The sequence below is a fragment of the Neomonachus schauinslandi genome, chromosome 15 (genome assembly GCF_002201575.2).
Source record: "Neomonachus schauinslandi chromosome 15, ASM220157v2, whole genome shotgun sequence".
Lineage (NCBI taxonomy): Eukaryota > Metazoa > Chordata > Mammalia > Carnivora > Phocidae > Neomonachus > Neomonachus schauinslandi.
In genome coordinates this window covers 44085627-44111704 of record NC_058417.1, presented here as the reverse complement: position 1 = coordinate 44111704, position 26078 = coordinate 44085627, and the positions used below count along the sequence as shown (strand labels likewise).

The 26078-nt window shown below is 38.7% G+C and overlaps 1 protein-coding gene and 1 non-coding gene across 4 annotated transcripts in view; one reads left to right on the top strand and one right to left on the bottom strand.

Moving 5' to 3' along the window:
- Positions 1-26078, bottom strand: part of TLK2 (tousled like kinase 2) — a 118968-nt gene that overhangs the window by 66620 nt on the left and 26270 nt on the right. For 2 of the 3 annotated variants that reach the window (XM_021678489.1, XM_044921888.1), the window contains exons 3-6: positions 3052-3123; positions 2769-2838; positions 1722-1765; positions 894-989 (exon numbers count right to left, since the gene is read on the bottom strand). In XM_021678489.1, coding sequence (XP_021534164.1) covers positions 894-989; positions 1722-1765; positions 2769-2838; positions 3052-3123 — 282 coding nt within the window. The remainder of the gene's footprint in view (positions 1-893; positions 990-1721; positions 1766-2768; positions 2839-3051; positions 3124-26078) is intronic. The other variant, XM_044921889.1, reaches the window with a different exon arrangement.
- LOC123326829 lies at positions 24941-25042 on the top strand. Its single transcript, XR_006541360.1, has one exon. It is a non-coding gene; the product is annotated as a U6 spliceosomal RNA (small nuclear RNA).

Genomic DNA, 26078 nt, shown 5'->3' with positions numbered 1-26078 from the left:
GTATGGTATCAACAAATTATCCCACGACACTCAAGTAAATTAACACAAAATCCCGTATGCGCTAGCTAGCTCAGGGAGTCGCAACCTTGGCACCAGTGACATCTGGAGCAGGTAAATGTATTGTGAGGCCTGTTGTATACCTTTTAAGATGTTTACCAGCATCTCTGGTCTCTGCCTACTAGATGCCCACAGCTCCCTCCTCCGATCCTCTAGTTGTGATCAAAAATTACTCCAACATTGCCCCACATCCCCTGAGAGGCAAAACTACCCCCAGCTGAGAACCACTACCTGGCTAAAATGTTTTTTAGGACCTTCAACTCTCACTTAATGGAAGGAAAATGGGGTGGGAGGGGGAGGGGGCTGGCTGGCTCATTTGGTAGGGCCTGCGACTCTTGATCTCAGGGTTGTGACTTCAAGCCCCACGTTGAGTGTAGAGATTATTTAAAAATAAAAAATCTTAAAAAAAAAAAAAAGGAAACAAACCTATCTCATATTTGTGTTAACATTAGCTTCTCTACCACATCACTGAGAAAGCCTTGAAAAATCAATCAAATGCCAGGAGCTGACCAAATTTTTTTAAAAACAGAATTATAGGACTATATAAGCTTGGCAAGGATAAAAACCTAGTATTTGAACTGGCAATTATTTCCTTGACAGGACCCTGAGCTGTAGGCTTAGAGATAACTTATTATACTGAGAAACAGGGTTAGCTCTTGTAAAACATAAATTTATAGATACAGACTTGAATCTAAGTAGTTCACAGGTAATACTGTGAATGTTTCTCCTTAATGCCTCATTCCCCTTGGGTGATTAATGGAAGAGAAACTGCTTGAGTGTTCCTGGGCTTCTCGTCTCCTACAACAGGTGTCAAATTTCTCCAGGTGAATGCTTACCGGTAAGGGATTGGATAAGGAATGTTGCGGTGAGGATCGTGCAACTGGTGGAACACTTCTGCCAGGGCTGGTTCCTGGCCCGCTTCCCCCAGCAAACTGGCCAACAGGGAGAAATGGATATGAATAATTCAAAACAGTACTATGCTTCAGATAAGGAGAGTAAAAGATTAACACACAAACAGGTCTTAATTATATGGACCCTTTAATAAGTCAATACATCTTATGCTAAAGAGAAAATGCCATGTAAGTCAAATTTTGCTATCTTTTCAATGAGATTTTAAGAAGGAGCTCCAGCAGAAATGTACCAAGATATAAAGAAAACATGGCTAGAAAGCTGAAGGTACACATGGTTTTGAAAGGACATCAGAGAAGAATGTTTTCCCTTCTTGTCTCAAAATACCCGAAAGCAGGAATACAGTGGTATAGTGGATGTTAGTGTCTTCTTTAGGAACCACTAACGATGGGTCAGTGAGCTCACTATGTGTCCCACTGCACTAAAGGGAAGAGGACAAAAGAAGAGTCCAAGTCACTCCATTTCAATCTTTGTAAGACCCGAAACCTAGTCTAGCCGAGAGAAAAAATCACCTCATTTGTGAATTTTTATATCATCACAGACAAGACACATCATAAACACATTTAAATTTAGGAAGTCAGCAGCAGTTTCCTCTTAATAGAGAGATGGGGCAACATCAGATTGATGAAGATGGGGAGGAAGGGAAGGAGAGCACAGTAAAGACAAAATATTGCTTTCTAAAGCCTTAAATGAATGCAAGGATTTAGTTTTGTAAAAATCACTACAGATTTTTTTTTTCCAAAAATTTAACTTACCTCAAAGTAATCACTAATTTTATGTCCCCTAGGAGTGCCTTTCCCTGAAAATGAAACCAAAGTAAGTATAGTTTTTCCAATAACATACGTAAACCATCATTCACTAAAATGTACTATGTATTCAGTAACTGTATACGTTATCATAGATTCAAGTGTTGGCTTCACTTTTAACAAGTAAGCCAAATTACCTGTATCGTAAGAACAGAGACAGTTTCCTCATCTAATAAAAGACTTAATAAGCAGTGAAAAGAAGACTTTTTCTGAGATTGCCTTCTTTTAAGATTTGCTAATCTTTCTTTTATAATACACTAACAAATCTATGCTACAACTGTGAATCAAAATAAAACTAATTTATAGTCCATGCCCTCAATTAAGAGAACATAGAATTCAAAACAAACTCATCAGAACTAGAGGGTTTACTCTGTATCACAAAAAACTCTGTGACCATGTCACTTTGGGAGAATTTTTTCTCAAAAATAAAAATAATTTGTAGATTAAAAAAACAAGAAAAATGCAAAAAAAAAAGACTACGACTTCCATTCCTCAGAGGGGTGGATGAAGCAAACCACTTATTCCCTCAATTATATACGGATATTTGGCATCAGAACCATCATATTTACAGATTTATCCCACTGGGTGCCAATGTTCAACTAAATAATTGCCACAGAAGAAAAAGAGGTAGAGACAGCCATGTAAATAAAACCATTTCTGGTTACCTATTATTAACAAATCACTGAGCTAATGCAAGATATGGTTAAAATGCCAATGTAACCTCTTTTCTGTATAATACATGCTTAGTCTGAAGAAAAACCTGTGGTGAGAAGATCGCTAACTTACAACAGGGAAAACGAGAGTCCCCAGAGAATTGACACTTTTGTCAGGTGTATATCAAATGGCAAGTCTATAATAAACAGCCTGGTATTCCCTTAAGGTACACAAATCTCCTTTGTTAGGAATCCCTGTATCTGAACTAATTATTTACTGTGAGTCGGAAAATTCTAAGTACATAAGAATTTAATATTTTTATTGGTGTGAAATTATTACTACCTTGGCTAGTTTCATATGGTTCAGCTTTTCTTTTCCGGTTTCGCTGGTCATTCTGTTTTTTCTCAGGAGTCTGTTAAATACCATATACATCACAATTAGCATTTTGTTAAATTTTTCACATTATGAAAATTAGAGAGTATGTACAAAATATTGAACTTAAAAGGCAATACAAGGCACAGACAAATCCTAAATCAGTGTGTCCTGGAGTTACGCAGTGCCGTCCTTGAACCCAGACTGGAAGTGTGGGAATATGTAAAGTCTCACAGTGGATGTGGCCTCTTACCTCTACTTCTTTATCACTCAAGGACCCCACGCTGCACAAGCTCTGGTTGGAAGACTCACTATTGAGCGGCCCCTGGAAAGGGAAAAAAAAAAAGGGAATGAAAGGAAACTAATTTAAGATGACAGCAAAACTGAGGAAGGGCCTGCTGGTTATGATGTGTAAGTCAGGTCAAAGAAATCAAGAATTAACTGTAACACGTGCAAGTCAACTTGAAAAGAATTCAATCAACTATACTATGGTGCCCTCATGTTAAAATTCTCTAGGCTCAGTGGGTAGAGCATGCGACCCTTGATCTCAGGGCTGTAGGTTCAAGCCCCATGGTGGGTGTAGAGATTACTTAAGAATAAAATCTTAAATGGGCGCCTGGGTGGCTCAGTTGGTTAAGCGTCTGCCTTCAGCTCAGGTCATGATCTTGGGATCCTGGGATCGAGCCCTCAGTTGGGCTCCCTGCTCAGCAGTGAGTCTGCTTCTCCCTCTCCCTCTGTCCCTCCTCCTGCTCATGTGCTCTCTGTCTCTCTCTGCCAAAAAAAAGATAAAATCTTAAAAAAAAAAAAAAGAAGTGTAAAAAATAAAATCTTAAAAAAGAAAATTCTCTAGTTACTACTAATTTTCCTTTCCTTCACCAACTCTGTAGTCATGTGCAAATTTTCCCTTCTAGAGTACTTCCACATGTAGTGAATTCATTTTTTAAGGAAAACAGCAGGGGAAATAAATTCTCTCGGTCTCCTGTATCATACAGGCATCGTCTGAAAGTTGGTATGTTCAGGAGCATGTTAAGGGTTTCTTATGAAGAGTGGTCAGGGATCATAATGAAGGAAATGCTTTTCTGAGTCATGCTTTAAGGAGACATGACCACTAGCTCAAAAAAAAAAAAAAATTACAAGAGATTGACTCCTAGCCTCACAGTACAAGGAGCTCTCTGGCCCCGCTCCTCAGTGAAACTGGTGAAAATTATTTTAAAAAACAACCATTCAAAGCCTCTGAAAATGGTCCCTGAGGGGAAACAGTAAATGAAGAAAACAACTATTCAATAAAAATCTATGAAAATTCAGACTGAAAGGTCAAAGTCTGTGGTATTTGAACCAAGACCACTCTCACTCCTCCCCTCTCCCATATCAGCAAGGTTCCAGTTCTTGCTGTGGCCAAGAACACATGCTCCCTCTTCCCCCAACTCTCAGTCCAAGAGCTTTCTTCCTGCAAGGAGCAGGACTGTCCCCAGCCCCGTACTAAGTCCCAGGCAAGTACATCAAAAGCAGGGGCTCCCCCGTGTACAACCCCCACTTGTGGAACACAAGCTATACCTCAAGTGTGGCACACTGAGAACAGCGGGGCCCCAAACAGCTCTTCTGCCCAGCTTATGAGACGATGGTAGTTCCATACCAGAAGCAAGCTGCTGCATGCACCTCATTCCCACCCTACTCCCATCCCCCCACCCCCTCCAGCACTCAGCTCCCAGATCCAGAATGTCACTCAGAAAAGATTGCCATTGTCCCCATCCCCAGCTCCAGAACCCTGACTCACATTTTGCCTCAGGAAAAAGGCAAGAACACATGCTACCAAATCTCCTCCCAAAAGACTTGACTTCATATTCCCAAAGAGCAGGGATAAGTTTAACTCTAAGGTATTCTCAAGAACAGTGGAAGTTGTGGTAAAAGGCAATTAGAAGATTTGTGAAGGTAATAAACATACAGCTTACACTGCAAGCCAGCTAGTTTGCAGAAAAGAACCCAAGAGTAAGACATTTGGGAGAAGTCCTCCTGGGGTCAGAACAAAATAGCAAACACTGACCTCAGAAACTCTTCCTTCCAAGGAGCCCCAATTTGATCTGATTAGTTTGTGGAGGAATTTAAGCCTCGGGGTATTGTTGAAAACAATAGAGCAATCTGGGCAATTAGTGGAATTTAACAGCTGGGTTGGTCAGGGAAAGAAGGCCCTATTAGTACCAGCCATCCCAGGGTGACTACAGACTTAAAGCTGTGTCTCCCTTAAAGCCACCACCAGAGGCTTGATGCTGGAGGAATGGAAAGAAAGAACAGACTTCACTAAAATAATCCAGTCAGTCACCAAACAAATAAACAAGCAAATAGCAGTAACAAGTCCCAAGACTGCGATGAAAAATCAGTATCCAGAGTTGGTACAATATATTATCTAAAATGACCAGTTTCCAACAAAAAATCATGAGGCGTGCAAAGAAATAGAAATGTATGACCCACATACCAGGAAAAAGAAAAAAGCAGGCAAAAGAAACTGCCTGAGAGTGACCAGAGGTTGAATTTAACAGAAAAATACTTCAAAATAGCCATTATAAATATGTTCACAGAGCCAAAGGAAACCATAATTAAAGCAGTAAGAAAGGTGTGAATGACAATGTTGCATCAAACAGAGAATATCAATAGAAAAACAGAAATCATATACATTTTAAAAAAGGAATTCTGGATTTGAAAACCACAATAACCGAAATAAAAAATGGGGGCGCCTGGGTGGTGCAGTCGGTTGGGCGTCTGCCTCTTTGTTTTGGCTCAAGTTGTGATCTCAGGAACCTGCGATCAAGCCCTGTATTGGGATCCTGGGATTGAGCCAGTTTACTTGGGATTCTCTCTCCCTTTCCCTCTGCCCCTCCCGCTCATGGGCACATGCGGGCATTCTCTCTCTCTCTCTCTCTCAAATAAATAAATAATTTTTTAAAAAATGCACTAGAGAGGTTCAAGAGTAGAAGTGAAGTTGTCAGAAGAAATAATTAGCAAATCTGAAGACAGACCAATAGAAATTATGCAAGCTGAAAACCAGAGAGAAAATGGAAGAAAAAATAAACAGCTTCAGAGAAATGTGGGAAACTGTTAAGTACATCACCATGCACATAACTGGGGTACCAGAGAGAGAGGAGAGCAGGAAAGGAGCAGAAAAAAAAAAAATTCAAAGAAATAATGGCTGAAAACTTCTCAAATTTATTCAAAGCAATAACTTACTCATCCAGGAAGATTAATAAATTCCAAGCAGGATAAACACAGAGACCCACAAACAGACACATCACAGGAAAACTGCTCAAAGGCAAAAAGACAGGAGAAAATCTTGAATCATTTTTTTTTTTTAAGATTTTATTTATTTATTTGAGAGAGAGAGAATGAGAGACAGAGAGCATGAGAGGGAGGAGGGTCAGAGGGAGCAGCAGACTCCCTGCCGAGCAGGGAGCTTGATGCGGGACTCGATCCCGAGACTCCAGGATCATGACCTGAGCCGAAGGCAGTCGCTTAACCAACTGAGCCACCCAGGCGCCCAGGAGAAAATCTTGAAAGCAGAAATATAACGCATCACTTACAAGGGAATCCCAATAAGATTAACAGCTGACTTCTGAGCAAAAATAATTTAAAAATGGGCAAAAGATCTGAACAGACATTTCTTCAAAGACTATATACACAAATGGTCAATAAGCACATGAAAAGAAGTTCAACATCATTAGCTAATGGGGAAATACAAATCAGAACCAAAATGAGACACCACTTCTCACCTACTAGGATGGCTATATTAACAAAGACAGAAGAACGTGCTGGCAATGAGCACTGAGAAATGTACAGAATTGCTGAATCATTATATACCTGAAACCAATATAACACTGTGTTAATTATACCTGATTTTTAAAAAAAGTGATGGCAAGAAAGTGGAGAAATCGGAACCCTCATATAATACTGGTGAGAACATAAAATGGTGCAGATGCTTTCAAAAACAAGCAGTTCCTCAAACAATTACACACAATTAGTATATGACCCAGAACACTACTCCTTGGTATATAATGTAGAAAAATGAATATACACAAAAACTTGGACACAATAATGTATAGCAGCATTATTCACAAAAGTCAAAAGGTAGAAACAACCCAAATATCCAAATGATAAATGGATAAACAAAATGTGGTATATTCATACAATGGAATATTACTTGGCCATAAAAAAGAAGCATTGATACATGCTACAGTACAGATGAAGCTTGAAAACATTTGCTAAGTAAAAAAGTCACAACAGAGCACATATCAAATGATTCCATTCATATGAAAATCTAGACTAGGGAAAGCTAAGACAAAGTAAATTAGTGGTTGCTTAGGGTTGGGTGGGGGGGGAGAGGGGGAATGGGGGTGACAGCTAAAGAATATTGGGGTTTTTTTGAGGTGATAAAAAATGTTCTACAACTGTGCTGATGGTTGTATGTATCCATGAATATACTAAAAAAAAAACCAATGAACTGCACATTTTTAAAGGGGTAAATTGCACAGTAAACGAATTATATCTCAATAAAGCTGTTAAAAAAGTTACTAGGCTCAGTTCAGAAACAGTTTGCATTCCTACTAGTGTGTATTAAGTATTCCTTTCACCATATTCTTAAAGCGCTACTTTTAAAGTATAATTAACACACAGTAACAGAGAGCTTCATAGTGAGATACTTGTGAAGCTGCAAAGAAAAATAATAAAGTGAGGGGCACCTGGGTGGCTCAGTTGGTTAAGCATCTGCCTTCGGCTCAGGTCATGATCTCAGGGTCCTGGGATTAAGCCCCGCATCTGGCTCCCTGCTTAGTGGGGAGCCTGCTTCTCCCTCTCCCTCTGCCACTTCCCCTGCTTGTGCTCTCTGCCAAATAAATAAAATCTTTTTAAAAAAAGAAAAAAGAAAATTAATAAAGTGAAACTAGGGAGAACAAATCATGTGATTCCCAGTGATGACTCAACAAAAGTCTTAATCCTATAATGATACAGAGTTGCACGATGTTTTGAATGAGAAAAGTTTTATTTGCATAAGAATTCTACAATAATTTAAATTGAATATTCCTACGCCCAAATTTTAAAAATATTCTGTTCATGAATTACCTTTATTGTAACCATTATGAACCATTTTCCCCCTTGGATAGTAATAAAACCATATACTATATTTTAACTCTACAAACAAGACAGAACTGAAGAACCTAGTGTTTTACTCACAATTACTGATAATGAAAAACTATAAAGTGCCCATAACAGCGATGGACACTGTATTATCTGAAATGTCACACAAGAGGCCCAAGGATCCTTATGGTTCCTTGGGTATGTTTGTCTAACCGAAAGAAAAAAGGATTAAGAATTACTGAGTCAGGGGCGCCTGGGTGGCTCAGATGGTTAAGCGTCTGCCTTCGGCTCAGGTCATGATCTCAGGGTCCTGGGATCGAGTCCCGCATCGGGCTCCCTGCTCCTTGGGAGCCTGCTTCTCCCTCTGCCTCTCTCTCTCTCTCTGTCTCTCATGAATAAATAAATAAAATCTAAAAAAAAAAAAAAAAGAATTACTGAGTCCTCCCTTTTACTGTCCTTTTCTGAAGCACAGCATCCCAAATTATCATAAAATCTTTAGATTAAATTTAATTAGCAGGGATAAATGACAAATATTCCCTGTTCTAAAACAGCTTACTGTCTAGTAAGAGAGCTAACCAAAAGGTTTTAGGCAAACAATGTTATTTTTCAAAAATGTCACTCTCACTAAAAAACAAACAAAAATGGCAGGGGAAACTCAACTAAGTTAAAAGAGGATAAAGGTATGTCTAAATTAAAATGAATGACCTTTGATTTGACCCTGAATATCAAAACAAGGCAAAACCAAACAGCTAAAAAGGGCATTATTGGGAAAAAGGCAGAAACTGAATATGGACTATATATTAATCAAATGCTTTTACAAACTGGTCTATTAGTATCAGTTCCTCAATGGTTAATTTTCCCATTTGATGCATCTTTGTAATAAGGTGCTTTGTTTTTGTTTTTTTTTAAAGATTTTATTTATTTGTGAGAGAGAGAATGAGAGACAGAGAGCATGAGAGGGAGGAGGGTCAGAGGGAGAAGCAGACTCCCCGCTGAGCAGGGAGCACGACGCGGGACTCGATCCCGGGACTCCAGGATCATGACCTGAGCGAAGGCAATCGCTTAACCAACTGAGCCACCCAGGCACTCCTGTAATAAGGTGCTTTTTAAGTTTTGTATGAGTTCATGCTCAGCTTTGGGAGAGTCTTCCAGATTTCAGAGGTTAAGGAGCAGTCCCAAAAACAGTTTAATGTTTGCCTCTGCCAGTGGCCTATAACATTCATTAGTTCCCAAAACATTTATACATTAGTTGCCTTACCCAAGATTTCCACACAAGGTTGAAGTTTTCCATTTCTTGCAGGTGGCTTTTAAATTTTTTCTCTTTCTTTTTATTTTTTTTTTAAAGATTTTATTTATTTATTTGACAGAGAGAGAGTTAGCGAGAACAGGAACACAAGCAGGGGGAATGGGAGAGGGAGAAGCAGGCCTCCCACCGAGCAGGGAGCCTGATGTGGGGCTCGATCCCAGGACCCCGGGACCATGACCCGAGCCAAAGTCAGACGCTCAACGACTGAGCCACCCAGGCGCCCCTTCTCTTTCTTTTTAAAGTATTCTCTACACCCAATATGGGACTCGAACTCATGACCCTGAGATCAAGAGTCGCATGTTCTACCAAGTGAGCCAGTCAAGCACCCCATTTCCTGCAGGTGGCTTTAACAACAATCCAAATATAAGTGGCTCACTTCTGTCCTACGTCCTGGGCCAGTGGGCAGTTTTACCAGTCCTAGTTCATAGGCAAAGCTTACCCCTTCCCAATTCCCAGCTTTACACAGATCCAGTTCAGGCCTTTGGCCTCAATTACCATCCCCAGGGGTAAATTAAACCCCAAGGCATAAAAGCTTATGGACCATCAAGTTTAACTCCCATTCCACCACTGTAACATTGTCATATATATGAAGCTATAATAACCGGGACTCAATTTTTCTGATTTTTCTTATACTGCTGACATTCAGGAATTATGTAATTTTCATGTATTTCATTCAATCAGTCACTTCACTGAATTATTATTCTTTCTAATCATCCATTAAGTTTGTTCCTTTTGATTTAGTTGTCTAGATATAAAATCACAGCATTTAAAAATAGTAAGTTTGTATCTTCTTTTCCACAATTTATATATCTTGTTTCACATTTTACTGAACCGAATAAAACAACAGAAATAATAAGCATAAAGAATATTGTTTTGTTCTTTTTCAACATAACTCCGCTAGTGCTTTACACCATTAAAAGCTGTATTAAGACCTCTCTGATAGCCAAAATAATCCTGTAAAAGAACAAAGGTAGGGTTCTCCCACTTTCTGATTTCAAAACTTACTATAAAACTGTAATAATCAAAACAAGATGGCACTGGCATAAAGACAGACATACAGGGGCGCCTGGGTGGCTCGGTCATTAAGCATCTGCCTTCGGCTCAGGTCATGATCCCAGGGTCCTGGGATCGAGCCCCACATCAGGCTCCCTGCTTGGCAGGAAGCCTGCTTCTCCCTCTCCCACTCCCCCTGCTTGTGTTTCCTCTCTTGCTGCGTCTCTCTCTGTCAAATAAATAAATAAAATCTTAAAAAAAAAAAAAAAAAGATAGACATACAGACAAATGGAATAAAACTGAAAGCCCCGAAATAAACCCTTGCATATATGGTCAAATGGTTCCCCCTCGGCCAATTTTTTCTTTGCGGATTTTTTTTTCACTTTTACTGAGATATAATTGATACATAGCTATGTGTAAATTTAAGGTGTAATGCATAATGACTTGATATAAGATGATTTTCAACAAGGGTGCCAAGACCATTCAACGGTGAAAGAACAATCTTCTCAACAAATGGTGTTAGGAAAACTGGATATCCACATGCAAAAGAATGAAGCTGGACCCTTACCTTATACCACATACAGAAATTAACTCAAAATTGAGGACCCCAAAAGCACAGGCAACACCACCAAAAAACAGACAAATTGGACTATACCAAAATTAAAAACCTCTGTGCATCAAAGAACATGATCAACAGAGTAAAGAGGTAACCCACAGAATGGGAGAAAATATTTGCAAATCATATAGCCTATGATAAGGGGTTAATATCCAGAACAGACAAAGAATTCCTACCAATCAATAGGAACACAACAATGTGATTAAAAACTGGGCAGGGGCACCTGCTGGCTCAGTTGGTAGAGCTTGCTACTCTTGATCTTAGGGTCGTGAGTTCTAGTCCCATGTTGGGGATAGAATTTACTTAAAAAATAAAATAAAGAAAAGGACAAAGGACTTGAATAGACATTTCTCCAAAGATACACAAAAGGGCCAACAAGCACATTAAGAGATGCCACTAATCATTAGGGAAATGCAAATCAAAATTACAACGAAATACCATACCACCATGCACCCATTAGGATGGCTACTATCCAAAAAAAAGGAAAGTAATGAGTGCTAGCAAGGATGTGGATAAATTGGAACCTTTGTGCACTCTTAGTTAGAATGTAAAATGGTAAATTTTAGATGTATTTTACCACAATTAAAACTGTTTTAAAACACTGCATTAGGGCGCCTGGGTGGCTCAGCTGGTTAAGTGTCTGATTCTTGGTTTCAGCCCAGCTCATGATCTCAGGGTCGTGGGATCGAGCACAGAGCCTGCATGAGATTCTCTCCCCCTCTGCCCCTACCCCAGCTCATGTGTGTGTGGACTCACGTTCTCTCTCTAATAAATAAATAAATATTTTTAAAAACCCGTATTGTTTGGGCGCCTGGGTGGCTCAGTTGGTTAAGCGACTGCCTTCGGCTCAGGTCATGATCCTGGAGTCCCGGGATCGAGTCCCACATCGGGCTCCCTGCTCGGCAGGGAGTCTGCTTCTCCCTCTGACCCTCCTCCCTCTCATGCTCTCTGTCGCTCATTCTCTCTGTCTCAAATAAATAAATAATAAAAAAAAAATCTTTAAAAATAAATAAATAAATAAATAAATAACCGTATTGTTTTTTAAATTAGAAAGCTGGGATGGTTACTGAGTTTATCCAAATGCTTTTTTAAGAGTTATTACGTATTTGCCATTGTAAGAATAGTAATAGCCAACACTTACACAGCTCTCGTAGGGGCTGGGCATTCTATATTAGCACATTTAATTCTCATGACTGATAAAAACAGACCCACACAAATATGCCCAACAAATTTTTGACAAAAGCACAAAAACAATTTGATAGACTTTTCAACAAACTGGTGCTGGAGCAATCAGCCATACACAGACAAAAATATGAACCTCAACTTAAACCTCATAACTTATTTAAAAAATTAACTCAAACGAGATCAAGAACTTAAATGTAGGGCCATGTGGGTGGCTCAGTCAGTTAAGCATCTGCCTTTGGCTCAGGTCATGATCCCAGGGCCCTGGGATCGAGTCTCGCATCAGGCTCCCTGCTTCCAAGCAGGGAGCCTGCTTCTCCCTCTCCCGCTCCCTCTGCTTGTGTTCCCTCTCTCACTGTGTCTCTCTCTGTCAAGTAAATAAATAAAATCTTAAAAACAAATAAAAATAAATAAACTTTAAAAAAAGAACTTATATGTAAAACAAAATCATAAAATGTTTAGGGAAAAAAATGGGAGAAAATCTTCACAACACAGGACTAGGTGAAAAGGTCTTAGACTTGACACCAAAATCTCGATCTATAAAAGGAAAAGTTAATATATGAAGCCTCCTCAAAATGAAAAACTTTTACGCAGCAAAAGACCTTGTAGGACAAAGAGAAAAATCATAGACTAAAAGAAAGTATTTCCTGACCACATATCAGGCAAAGGGCTTAAAATTAGACTATATAAAAAACTCAAAACTCAATAAATTTTTAATCCAATTAGAAAACGGGCAAAAGACATGAACAGCCATTTCACTGACAAACATATAAAGGTGGGCTAATAAGCATGAGAAAGATGTTCAACATCATTAGCCACTAGGGATATACAAATTCAAACCACAATTAAATTTTTTATACACCTATCAGAATACTAAAATAAAATATAGTGACAAGACTAAATGCTGGCAACTACACAGAAAAACTGAATCACTCATATACTGCTGGTGAGAATGTAAAAAGGTACAGTCAATTGGAAAATTATTTGCCAGTTTCTTTTAAAATAAAAAATGTACTAAAACATAAAATGTACATATCATATCCCAGGAACTGTATACTACTGGACATTTGTTCCAGAGAAATAATGTTGATGTAAAAGCCTGTACACAAATGTTCATAATGATTTTATTCTTAATAGCCAAAACCTCAAAATCTATAAAGAACTCATCAAACTCAACACCCCAAAACCAAATAATCCGTTAAGAAATGGGCAGGAGGGGAGAAGATATTTGCAAATGACATATTAGATAAAGGGTTAGTAACCAAATCTACAAAGAACTTACAAAACCAACACCCGTGATAACCAAAACCTGGAAAGAAATCAAATGCCCTTCAATGGGTAAATGGTTAAACAATTGTGGTATATCCACACCATGGAATACTACTCAGCAATAAAAAGGAATGAACTATTTGTACATGCAACAACTTAGATGGACTTCAAGGAAATTACGCCAAGTAAAAAAAAGCCAATCCCTCTGGGGCACCTGGGTGGCTCAGTTGGTTAAGCGTCTGCCTTTGGCTAAGGTCACAGTCCCAGGGTCCTGGCATTGAGCCCCATGTTGGGCTCCCTGCTCAGTAGAGGAGTCTGCTTCTCCCTCTCCCTCCCCCACTCATGTTCTCTCTTGCTCGCTCTCTCAAATAAATAAAATCTTAAAAAAAACCCGATCTCCAAAGAATATATACTTTATGATTCCATTTTTATATTTTATATTATACATATACATATATGTACTTCCTGAAATAATGAATTTATAGGGATGAAACAGATTAGTGGTTGTCAGGAGTTAGGATTTCAAGGAAGAGTAGGTAGGGGTGAATACAAAGGAGTAGCAAGAGAGCCTTGTGATGGAACAGTTCTGCACCTTGACTGTGGTTACAAGAAGCTACACAAATGATAAAAGTACATAGATGTGCACATTCACATACACAAATGGTCGGTGTATCATGTGAAATCTGAATGAGTTGTGTGGATTTTACCAATGTCAATTTCCTGGTTTTGGTACCGTACCATAATTATGCAAGATGGTTACAATGGCGGAAGAAGAATACATGAAACCTCCCTGTACAATTTTTGCAATTCCCTTTGTATCTGTAATTATTTTGAAATAAAAAGTTTTTATGAGTTTTTACTTTTTATGTATTATTTACTTGCTATAGTTAAGTAATAATGATAAACAATAGTTAGCTAACAATTGCTACATAGGCAAAGCATTCTATAGCACATTTAATCCTGGTAACCTGTTACGGGCTCAACTCTGTCCACCTCAAATTTCTGTTGAAGCCCTAACCCCCAGTACATCAGAATGTATTTGGAGAATAGGGCCTTTAAAGAAGTAATTAGGTTAAAATAGGATTGTTAGGGTGGGCCCTAATCCAATATAACTGATAGGACACAGAGACACCAAACATGCAAACACACTGAGGAAAGCTCATATTGAGAACACAGTGAAAAGGTGGCCATCTGTAAGCCAAGGAGGGAAAGTCTCAAACAAAACAAAACAAAACAAAAAAAACCCAGCCCAGCTAAAACCTTGATCTTGGACTTCTAGCCTCCAGAATAGTGAAAAATAATTTTCTGTTTTTTAAACCACCCAGTCCATTAGGGCAGCCCTAGCAAACTAATGCACAACCTTGTAAGATTGCTGCTACAATTACTCTTATTTATAGATGAAAAAACTGTAAGAAAACTTAGTGAATCCCCCAATATCACACAGCTGGTAAGAAGCAGAGACAGGAGGGGCGCCTGGGTGGCTCAGTCGGTTAAGCGTCTGCCTTCGGCTCAGGTCATGATCCCAGGGTCCTGGGATAGAGCCCCACGTCGGACTCCGTGCTCAGGGGGAATCTGCGTCTCCCTCTTCCCCTCCCCTTACTCATGCTCTCTCTCTTTCTCAGTCAAGTAAATAAAATCTTTAAAAAATAAAATAAAAAAAGCAGAGCCAGGATCTAGACCTAAGCAATGTGGCTTATTCAAAATATGTACTACTAGCCTTTGAGCTATACTAACTCTAGCATATTAATCAATTCTTAAAATAACGAACCTGTCTGGCATTTTTAGGATAAACTACCTGAAACATAAAAAAAAGGAATTATCTCCTAGCCATGTGCTAGTAGTTTTATTTGAATTTAAACATCTATATATTTATAAATGAGATTAGGCTATACTTTTAATTCCTCATATTTGTCAGATTTTGCTACTGGAGTTTATTACTTCTATGTTATTATTTAACATGAAAACTATCTAGGATAGGATAGGATAGAATAGGATAGACCACCAATAACTAGGTAGTGGATTTTTGCCCTACTTCAAAGAATAAGACAGGGAGGAAAAAATCATTTTATAATCTTGATTTTTCCTTGGTTATAGGAATCTATCCTGATTTTTTTTTTAAAAGATTTTATTTATTTATTTGACAGAGAGAGAGAGAGCACAAGTAGGCAGAGAGGCAGGCAGAGGGAGCGGGAGAAGCAGGCTCTCTGCTGAGCAGGGAACCCGATGCGGAGCTCGATTCCAGGACCCCAGGATCATGACCTGAGCCGAAGGCAGCCGCTTAACCAACTGAGCCACCCAGGTGCCCCGGAATCTATCCTGATTTTTACATCTTATTTTGTCAACATGAATGCCTACTCTGAATGAAATTATTTACTCTGCTGAGACTTTCATATTAATAGGATATAACGCATCCATTTCCAGTTTTTTCACTTTGTAGGTCCTCACTTAGTAGGTATCTTTTGTTATACCCAATTTTTTCCCTCAATTTTTCCTGCTGTTCCCCAATTTTCCAACTCTGGATTAATTCCTAGTCTTCTGTTTTGGAATATATTTTATTTTGTTCTCTGTTTCTTTTTTAAAATTTTTCTGAAGCCTTAAATTCTAACGGTAAACTCATACTCTTGTATGTTAAGTATGTTTTCATCCACATTAGGTTAACTTTAATAACTACATCATATTTCTCACTTATTTTCTAAGTAAAACAGTCTGTCACTTGATATTTGATATACAATAGCTGAGAAGAACACTTACTAACATCCAAGTCACTGGGGAGGGAAAACTGTCCAAAGAGTCATCTCAGGCTCAAAGAGAAGCTAGAAATAATTTTTTTTTAAATTAATTTATTTGACACAGAGAGACACAGCGAGAGAGGGAACACAAGCAGGGGGAGCGGGAGAGGGAGAAGCAGGCTCTCCACTGAGCCCCCCCGATGCGGGGCTCGATCCCAGGACCCTGGGATCATGACCTGAGCCGAAGGCAGACGCTTAACAACTGAGCCACCCAGGCGCCCCGCCCCTAGAAATAATTTTTTTTAACAATGTATGATAATAAGACTCCTTAGCAAAAGCCCCATTTTCTATGCCAACATTTAAACTATTTACCCCTGTGCCCTGCTACTAATCCTTTTTTCAAAGTAAAAAACCAAATGGAAGTTTTAAAAAATAGATAATTTTCTTGTTTTAAAAGAAGTATGGTTTCCAAAAACAAAATAAAACTCATTTCTAATATACTTAAAAATGTACTTTTGGGGGGGGCTTAAAAAATACTTTAGTTACAAGCCTAAAAAAAACTTCGTTTTTAAATTATAAAACCATGAAAATTGAGATTAAGATACAAATGTTGACAACCAGCTTTTAGCACAAGAATAAAGCCCATGTAAACTAAGAAAAACTTGTAGAAGTAGGGACCAAAGGTTAATCTTTTCACTCCAGTAAAAATTTAAAATGTCAACATTTGTTGAGTTTCTAAAGTTCTCATTTCCTCCTTGGACTAAACTGGCATGTTAAAAGGAATTAGGAATTGAGAACAGCAGACAAAAGTTAAACTTGATTAAGTATAGAGGAACACAGCTGATGAAAGGGTCAAACTACCTGAGGTAGTAAAGATAATCCATTAAAGGCTATACCTAATGGAAATTAAAACTAAGGGTCTCCAAAGGGGAACCCTCTTGCATGGTTGGTGGGAATGCAAACTGGTGAGCCACTCTGGAAATTCCTCAAAAAGTCAGAAATGGAACTACCCTACCACGTAGCAGTTGCACTACTAGGTATTTACCCAAAGGATACAAAAATACAGATTCGAAGGGGTACATGCACCCCAATGTTTTTAGTAGCATTATCAACAATAGCCAAAGTATGTAAAGAACCCAAGTGTCCATCAACTGATGAATGGATAAAGAAGATGTGTGTGTGTGTAGACACACACACATATACACACACACACACACAGTACTACTCAGCCATCAAAAGAATGAAATCTTGCCATTTGCAACTATGTGGATGGAACTAGAGTGTATTATGTATTATGCTAAGTGAAATTAGTCAGAGAAAGACAAATACCATATGATTTCACTCATGTGGAATTTAAGAAACAAAACAGGTGAACACAGGGGAAGGGAAAGAAAAATAAAATTAACAGAGAGGGAGGCAAACCATAAGAGACTTTTTAAAAAAGATTTTATTTATTTATTTGACAGAGAGAGAGCACAAGCAGGGAGAGTAGGAGGGAGTTGGAGAAGCAGGCTCCCCACTGAGCAGGGAGCCAGACATAAGGCTTGATCCCAGGACCCCAGGATCATGACCCGAGCTGAAGTCAGACGCTTAACCGACTAAGCCACCCAGGGGCCCCATAAGAGACTCTCAACCACAGGGAACAAGCTGAGGGTTATTGGAAGATGGTGGGGGCAGGGGGAGGGGGATGGGCTAAATGGGTGATGGGCATTAAGGAGTACACTTGTTGCAATGAGCACTGGGTGTTATATGTAAGTGACAAATCACTAAATTCTACTCCTGAACCCAATACTACACTATATATTAACTAATCTGAATTTAAATAAAAACTTGGAAGGAAAAAATAAAAACTAAGGGTCTCCGTACTTTTTTTTAGTCATTAGTAGCACCACCTTTTCATACCATAGCAGAGTCAAGGCAGCAATCTGAACAGTCAGACTCCCAGAGACCTCGGGCACTGACTAGTTGATCAGTGTTCCTAGCAGTTAAATAGATGGGAAGTCTGCTAAATTCTTACCTGATCGGTATAAGCAGGAGAGTCTAAGTCAAGTGAACAAAAGCATAACTTCAATCATTAAAAACACAGAGCCAGGGCCCCTAAATCAATCCCAACATTTGAGTCACTTTATAGACCCAGAACCAGTGAATGAAGGGGTCTCCTTGAGGAAGGATCCCACTATACCACCACAACTTCACACCTTAATCTTTCTCCCCGAAAGCTTTCCCCAAAAGGACTACCACTGCCATTTACCAAGGTGATTCTGCATGGGGGAAAATGAAATAATCGAAAGACTCTTTGAGCATTACGAGACACTGGCTCTGTCTCTGAACAGACACTAATTCCAGAAAACCCAAAACATCACTGTGGTCCACCAGTCAGAAGAGGGGCTTATAGATGTCAGCTGATCAGTGGAATCTTAGTTCAGGTCCACCTAACAGTGGGTCATGAACACTGATATGGTTATTTCCCCAGGTTGAGAATGCATAATTAGAATAAACATACTCAGCAACTGGCAGAATCCCATTACTTCCAGAATGTTCCCAAGTTAGCAGGGAGCACCGTACCCTTTTAACTTATAAAATTATCTTCAGCAACACTCTCAAGAAAAATTTTTTAAAGAACAAAATCAATTTTATGTATTTAAAAACTGGCGGCACCATTTCAATCTATTCCAATATAACTTTTATAACTATAAGCCGAGGAAACTGAGGTAGCTCCTTTACTATAATAATCAATCTCAATTCCAAGTGAAGCTATCTAATCTAGAAAACCAGAAAAAAATGTTCAAGTGAATCAACTGGCTTAACTCTAATAATAACTGTAGCAAACATACTTGGGTAGCATAAGTACAATGACGTTCATTTTTTACTTCCATTTAATTATGACCAAAGTGGGGTGATTTTATTGTATAGCCGAAACTAATATAATGTTGTCTGTCAATTACAACTCATTAAAAAAAGCCTTCATTAAGCGTACACTTATGATGAACACTGAGTAATATACAGAACTGTTGAATCACCAATTGTACACCTGAAATTAATATAACACTATGTTAACTATATTGTGGAATTAAAAACTTAATAAAAAAACCCAACCTCCTCCCAAATGAAAAATCAGATTAACTGAAATTTATAGTGAATATACGAGGTCAAAACAACAAAGGCAGCCTTTAACCCCCCCCCAAAAGTTATTTTAAATAATAATTATGTTTTAGTAAGGAAACAAAAATATTACAATACACTGTCAAGAAAATCCTTAATTAATATTAATGATTTTTAGTAATATTTAGTCATGCCAAATCCTTATCATGTAATTTAATAATATCCATTTCCAGACAACAAGCAAGCTCAACAGTAAGAAGAAAAACAAAAAATCCTTTAACTGTCTTCTCTCCTGGACAATTCACTCCAGATCTGATGCATATAACAAAAAGAAAAAAAAACCAGATAATAACGTGTCAGCAAGGATATCTCTCATGCACTGCTGGTGGGGATATAAAATGGTGCAGCCACAATGGAAAAGTCTGGCAGCTCTTAAATTGGTTAAATGAATAACTGAAACAAAAGATCCTTCAAGTTTTACATTAGCTCCAGCCTTTAACAGAGTATCTCTTAACCATAAGATCCTGCAATTCCACCCCTAGGAATACAGCCAAGAGAAATGAAAACATATGTGCACCCAGAAATACATACATGAATATTCACAGCATCATTATTCATAATAGCCAAAAAATGGGAAAAAACCCAAATGTCCATCAAACTGAAGAATGGGTAAAAAAAAAAAATACATGGCATATCCATACAGTGAAGCATTATTTGGCAATAAAAAGACAAATTACTGATACATGCTATAACATGAATGAACCTTGGAAACGGAAAATGATGCTAAATGAAAGAAGCCACTCACAAAGGGCCACATACTGTATGATTCCATTTACGTGAAATGCTCAGAATATGCAAACAGAGACAAAAAATGGACTGGTGGTTGACTAGATTTGAGAGGGATGGGGGTTTTGAGGGTGACATCTAAGGCATAAAGGTTTCTCTTCGAGGTGATAAAATGTTCTAAAACTGATTATGGTAATGGTTGCACAATTTTTGAATATACTGACCCACTGAATTGTATGCTTTATTTTTATTTTTTATTTTTTTAATATTTTATTTATTTATTTGAAAGAGAGAGAAAGAGAGCACATGAGCAGAGGGAGAAGCAGGCTCCCTGCTGAGCAGGGAGCCTGATTCGGGAGGACTTGATCCCAGGATCCTGAGATCACAACCTGAGCCGAAGGCAGACGTTTACCGACTGAGCCACCCAGGCGCCCTGAATTGTACACTTTAACTGATGAAGTGTATGTTGTGTGAATCGTATCTCTATAAGGATGTTAAAAAAAAAAAAAAAAATCCAGTGCAATTCTGCTAGATACAGGAAGTACTTACAACCATGGGAGGTACCGCGACTATGGTAGACAGAGAAGAGCATCAAACATAATCCTGCCCTCCAGAGCTTCCTGATCATCTATGGAAAGGATTAGGTTTTCTCCCTCTAATTTTCAAATCCTTTACCTCATTTCATATATTTTTAAATTTTTTAAAAAGATTTATTTATTTATTCCAGAGAGAGAGGGCACGGGCAAGCAGGGGCAGGGGAAGAGGGAGAGAGACTCTTTGCAACCAGACTCCCCACTCAATCTAATGACTGTAAGATCACGACCTGACCTGAGCAGAAACCAAGAGTCAGACACTGAACCCACTGAGCCACCCAGGTGCCCCTATTTTTTTTTTTTAAGTAGGCTCCATGCCCAGTGTGGGGCTTGAACTCATGACCCTGAGATCAAGAGTCCCATGTTCCACTGGCTGAACCAGCCAGACGCCCCCTCATATTTCTTTAAATAAGGGACAAAGCACTGTCCTAACATATGTGTTTATAGGATGATTTTTTTTTTTTAAGATTTTATTTATTTATTTGAGAGAGAGAATGAGAGACAGAGAGCATGAGAGTGGGGAGGGTAAGGGGGAGAAGCAGACTCCCTGCTGAGCAGGGAGCCCGATGTGGGACTCGATCCCAGGACTCCAGGATCATGACCTGAGCCGAAGGCAGTCGCTTAACAACTGAGCCACCCAGGCGCCCTATAGGATGATTGTTTAAAGAACATGTAGCCACACCTAAATGGTAGATCTCAAAATCACCTGTTGCATGAAAAATAAACAAGTTGCAGAACAATAATAGTATGATTCAATTTCTGTAAAAATTACACACAAAAATCAGTAATGTTTTCTATGCATAAATATATATGAAAGTGGATAAATACAGTATTTAAAAAAATCTAGATAGATACATCTCAAACTTCTCAGAGCAATTACAGTTCTCATTATTACAAAAGTATGCATGCATTCCTTATATAACTAAAAATTAATCATTAAAAAACTAAATATAAGGGAAAGGAATATGACTTCAACATATGTAGAAGCAACAATCATATGGACTACGATGTATTTCATTATAAAGCTTGCAATTTAGCTTCAGCCTTTCTCCTTATGCTTGGAAAATCCTTTATAGATTAAAAACTACAAGTTCAGGGGTGCCTGGGTGGCTCAGTCGTTAAGCGTCTGCCTTCAGCTCAGGTCATGATCCCAAGGTCCTGGGATCGAGCCCCGCATCCGGCTCCCTGCTCAGCGGGAAGCCTGCTTCTCCCTCTCCCACTCCCCCTGCTTGTGTTCCCTCTCTCGCTGTGTCTCTGTCAAAGAAATAAATAAATCTTTAAAAACAAATAAACAAACTACAAGTTCAGGGGCGCCTGGGTGGCTCAGTCGGTTAAGTGTCTGCCTTCGGCCCAGGTCATGATCCCAGGGTCCTGGGACTGAGTCCCACATCAGGCTCCCTGTTCAGCGGGGAGTCTGCTTGTCCCTCTCCCTCTGCCTGCCCCTCTCCCTCTGCCCGGCTCGTGCTCTCTCTCTCTGTCTCTCTCAAATAAAATCTTTAAAAAATTAAGAAATAAAAACTACAAATTCAATATTTAGACAGAAAGGAGAAGTTCTGTAGAAAATCCTGGGGGCACATTCATAGTAAAGACAACACAGAAGAAATGGTCTTAAGAACAAAAATATAAAGATCACTATAATCCAGATTTCAAATATCCAAGAAGTACATAACCCTGAAGAAAGTTTGATGATCAGTAAGTTTAAGTTCCTGGCTTTTACTGTTTTGAAGAGATCATTAATTAATCTGTAAGAAACAAACCTACTACCATCTCCTAGAGGAAACTATAACAAAATTTCCATTGCAGAGCCCAATATATTGGTATATTGATTGTGGCACAACCTTTAGCAAGTCAACTGCTCTCTCTGAGCCTCAATTTACTCATCTGTAAAAAGCCAGGCAGACCAAAAAGAAAAAAAAAGAAAAAGCCAGGCAGATAACCCTAATGCACCTCTCTGCCCCTTCAAAAGCTAGAATTTAACACAGTAATTTTTAAGTTTATATAATCCATGACTCTACCTCCTACATATACATCTTAGCCATTCCCAGTTTCTACCTATCTAGTCTGGGAAAGATAATTCAGAGATTTTCCACTAAGGCGTGGCAATCTCATTTACTCACCCTCCAATTCCAATTCCAAAAATTACACTACTAACCTATCATCAAGATGGTAGGTACATTTGGTATAATCCATGTAAATACTCTTAGCTAGGTCACTGTTACTTAGACCCCTAAAGCACATTATTTCCTAAGGCACATGATGGCTCATGGCTCAGAGTTAAGCACAGCAATTAAAAAACATAAAACTGGTGTCTTGGGGTACACCTGGGTGGCTCATGTGGTTAAGCGTCCAACTCTTGATCTCAGCTCAGGTCTCAATCTCAGGGTCGTGAGTTTAAGTCCCGCACTGGGCTCCATACTGGGTGTGGAGCTTACTTAAAACAAAAAAACAGGGCACCTGGGTGGCTCAGTCGTTAAGCGTCTGCCTTCTGCTCAGGTCACGATCCCAGGGTCCTGGGATCGAGCCCCGCATAGGGCTCCCTGCTCCGCGGGAAGCCTGCTTCTCCCTCTCCCACCCCCCTGCTTGTGTTCCCTCTCTCGCTGGTCTCTCTCTGTCAAATAAATAAATAAAAACTTTAAAAAAAAACAAACTAATGTCTTAACATATCAGCTGTGAGGAGTATCACAAATTACATCCCTGACTTTTTTTTCTGAGTGATTTACTGTGATTTACTGTTAAAATAAGGAATTCAAAGTTAGCACTGGAAAAATTAATCTCACTTACTTGCATTTCCTGAATGGGAAAGAATGGGATGGCCCAGGAGCGTGAGCAATAGAAAAATTATTGAGAACAGCTGGTACCAACAGTTTAAAATCAGATAGGTGTGGGACTGAATCACTGAGTCACTGTATGAAACAAGGCAAATCACTCTATGACATATGAGCTCTGGTCTTCTCAACTGTGATAAAAAAGAAGACCCACCTTAGGGATACTGCAAGGATTAAATAAAATACTACTATATATTGGGGAGGGAGGAAAACAATGCCTGAAATATAGGTGTACTCGATGAAGATTAGTTATTGCTTTCCCCCTCTCTGAGAGTTCAGGAGGATATTTAAGGTACATCTTTAACATGAAACTTTAGCCAACTAAACCAACCAGTTTTGTGGGGTTTTTTTTCTTCACATTGCTATCAGTTTTGCACAACTTAATGTCTATCCCAGTAGCACTGTAAAAAGGACTCATCGCTAGGACAAAGGTGTACATCCTTTTTTTAAATTTTTTTTTAAGATTTTTTATTTATTTGGCAGAGAGACACAGCTAGAGAGGGAACACAAGCAGGGGAAGTGGGAGAGGGAGTAGCAGGCTTCCCGCGGAGCATGGAGCCAGATGTGGGGCTCGATCCCAGGACCCTGGGATCATGACCTGAGCTGAAGGCAGACACTTAACACCTGAGCCACCCAGGCGCCCCTCCTTTTTTTAAAATCATGATATGTGTACTCTTTAATCTCTATTCTCTATTTCCCCCACCTGTTAACCCACCTCCCCTCTGGTAACCATCAGTTTGTTCTCCATAGTTAAGAGTCTGTTTTTTGGTTTATCTCTCTCTCCCTCTTTTTTTCCTTTGCTCATTTGTTCTGCATGTGGTATTTGTCTTTCTCTGACTGCTTATTTCGCTTAGCATTATACTCTCTAGCTCCATCCATGTTGTTGCAAATGGCAAGATTTCATTCTTTTTTATGACTGAATTCCTTTATATCTATACACCATATCTTCTTTATCCATTCATCTACTGATGGATACTTGGGATACTTCCATAGACTGGCTATTGTAAATAATGCTGCAATAAACACAGGGGTGCATGTATCCCTCTGAATTCATGTTTTTTTATTTTTCAGGTAAATACCCAGTAGTGCAATTCCTGTATCACAGGGTAGTTCTAGTTTTAATTTTTGAGGAACCTCCATACTCTTTTCCACAATGACCAACTGCATTCCAGTTTTAATCACCCTTTAAACTGTCAAGCCTGTATTACAATAAAATGGTTTGCCTCACACAAAGGTCAGATTATTCAGCAAGTTGCAATATTTCAGATATAACTAAAAGGTAAAGACTTTGAACCATTCACCTAAATTAAAAATGCAGGGTGCCTGCCTGGCTCAGTTGGTAAAGCATATGACTCTTGATCTCGGGGTCATGAGCTCAAGCCCCACACTGGGTGTAGAGTTTAATTTAGAAATGCTAAACCAGGGGCCCTGGCTGGCTCAGTGAGCAGAACATGCAACTCTTGATCTTGGGGTTGTGAGTTTGAGCCACAGGTTGGGTATCAAGATTACTTAAACAAATGAATGTACTATAATCCTTTGTACTCCAAAGCCCTCACCAATGAAATGAGAATACAAGGTAACTTCTATTACAAAGAGTTCTAGTGCTCACTTCAGCAGCACATATACTAAAATTGGAAATATACTAAAATTGGAACAATACAGAGAAGATTAGCATGGCCTCTGCACAAGGATGACAAGCAAATTCATGAAGTGTTCCATATTTTTACAATCTGAGGGTTGCTGGGGGGTGGGGTGGGTAGAGGGATGGGGTAACTGGATGATGGACATTGGGGAGGGTATGTGTTGTAATGAGCACTGGGTATTATGTAGGACCAATGAATCACAGACCTGTACCCCTGAAACAAATAATACATTATATGTTAATTAATTGAATTTAAATTTAAAACATTAAAAAAATAAAAAATAAAGTGGGAAAAAACACAAGGAATTCTAACAAATACTCTCACTCTTCTGTTCTTGGGGAATGTTTTTATATTACTTGATGCTACGACAAATGGTATTGCTTTTCAAATTTCAACTGCCAACTATGTATTGTTAGTATACAGAAATACAACAGGTTTTCATAAACTGATCTTGTATCCTAGCTAAACTTAAACTCTAGTAGCTTTTTTTATCAAAATTTGCGGGATGCAGCTTAGAAGTAGAACTTTCTACATGTGCAATCATGTCATTTATAAGACATCTAAAAAATAAACATAATTTTACTTTTCCTTTCTGTGAGCTTATCCCTTTTATTTGCCTTAATACATCAGCTAGGATCTTCAGAACAGGTTAAACAGAAGTTGTGATATAAATATCTTTGACTTGTTCTGGACATTAAATTGAAAGCATCCAATCTTTACCATTAAGCATGAGGTTCACCCATAGGTTCTTCACAGATGCCTTTTATAAGATTGAGGAAGTTCCCTTTATCAGACTGAGGAAGTGTCCTTCTATTCCTAGTTAACTGAGAGCTTTTATCACAAATTAGTAAACTTTGTTTAAATGCTTTTCATGCATCTGTTACAAGGTCATTTGGCTTTTCTGCTTTATTAATATAGTGAATTACACTGACTTTAATGTTAAATCAACCTTGCAATTGGGATTAAACCAATTAGTCATGATGTATTATCGTGTGTGTGTGCGCGTGTGTGTATGTGCGTGTGTGTGTGTGTAGATTCAATTTGCTAATAATATTTAATGATTCTGAGTATATATTCATGAGGGATACTGAGCTATACTTTCTTTTTTCCTCATGTCT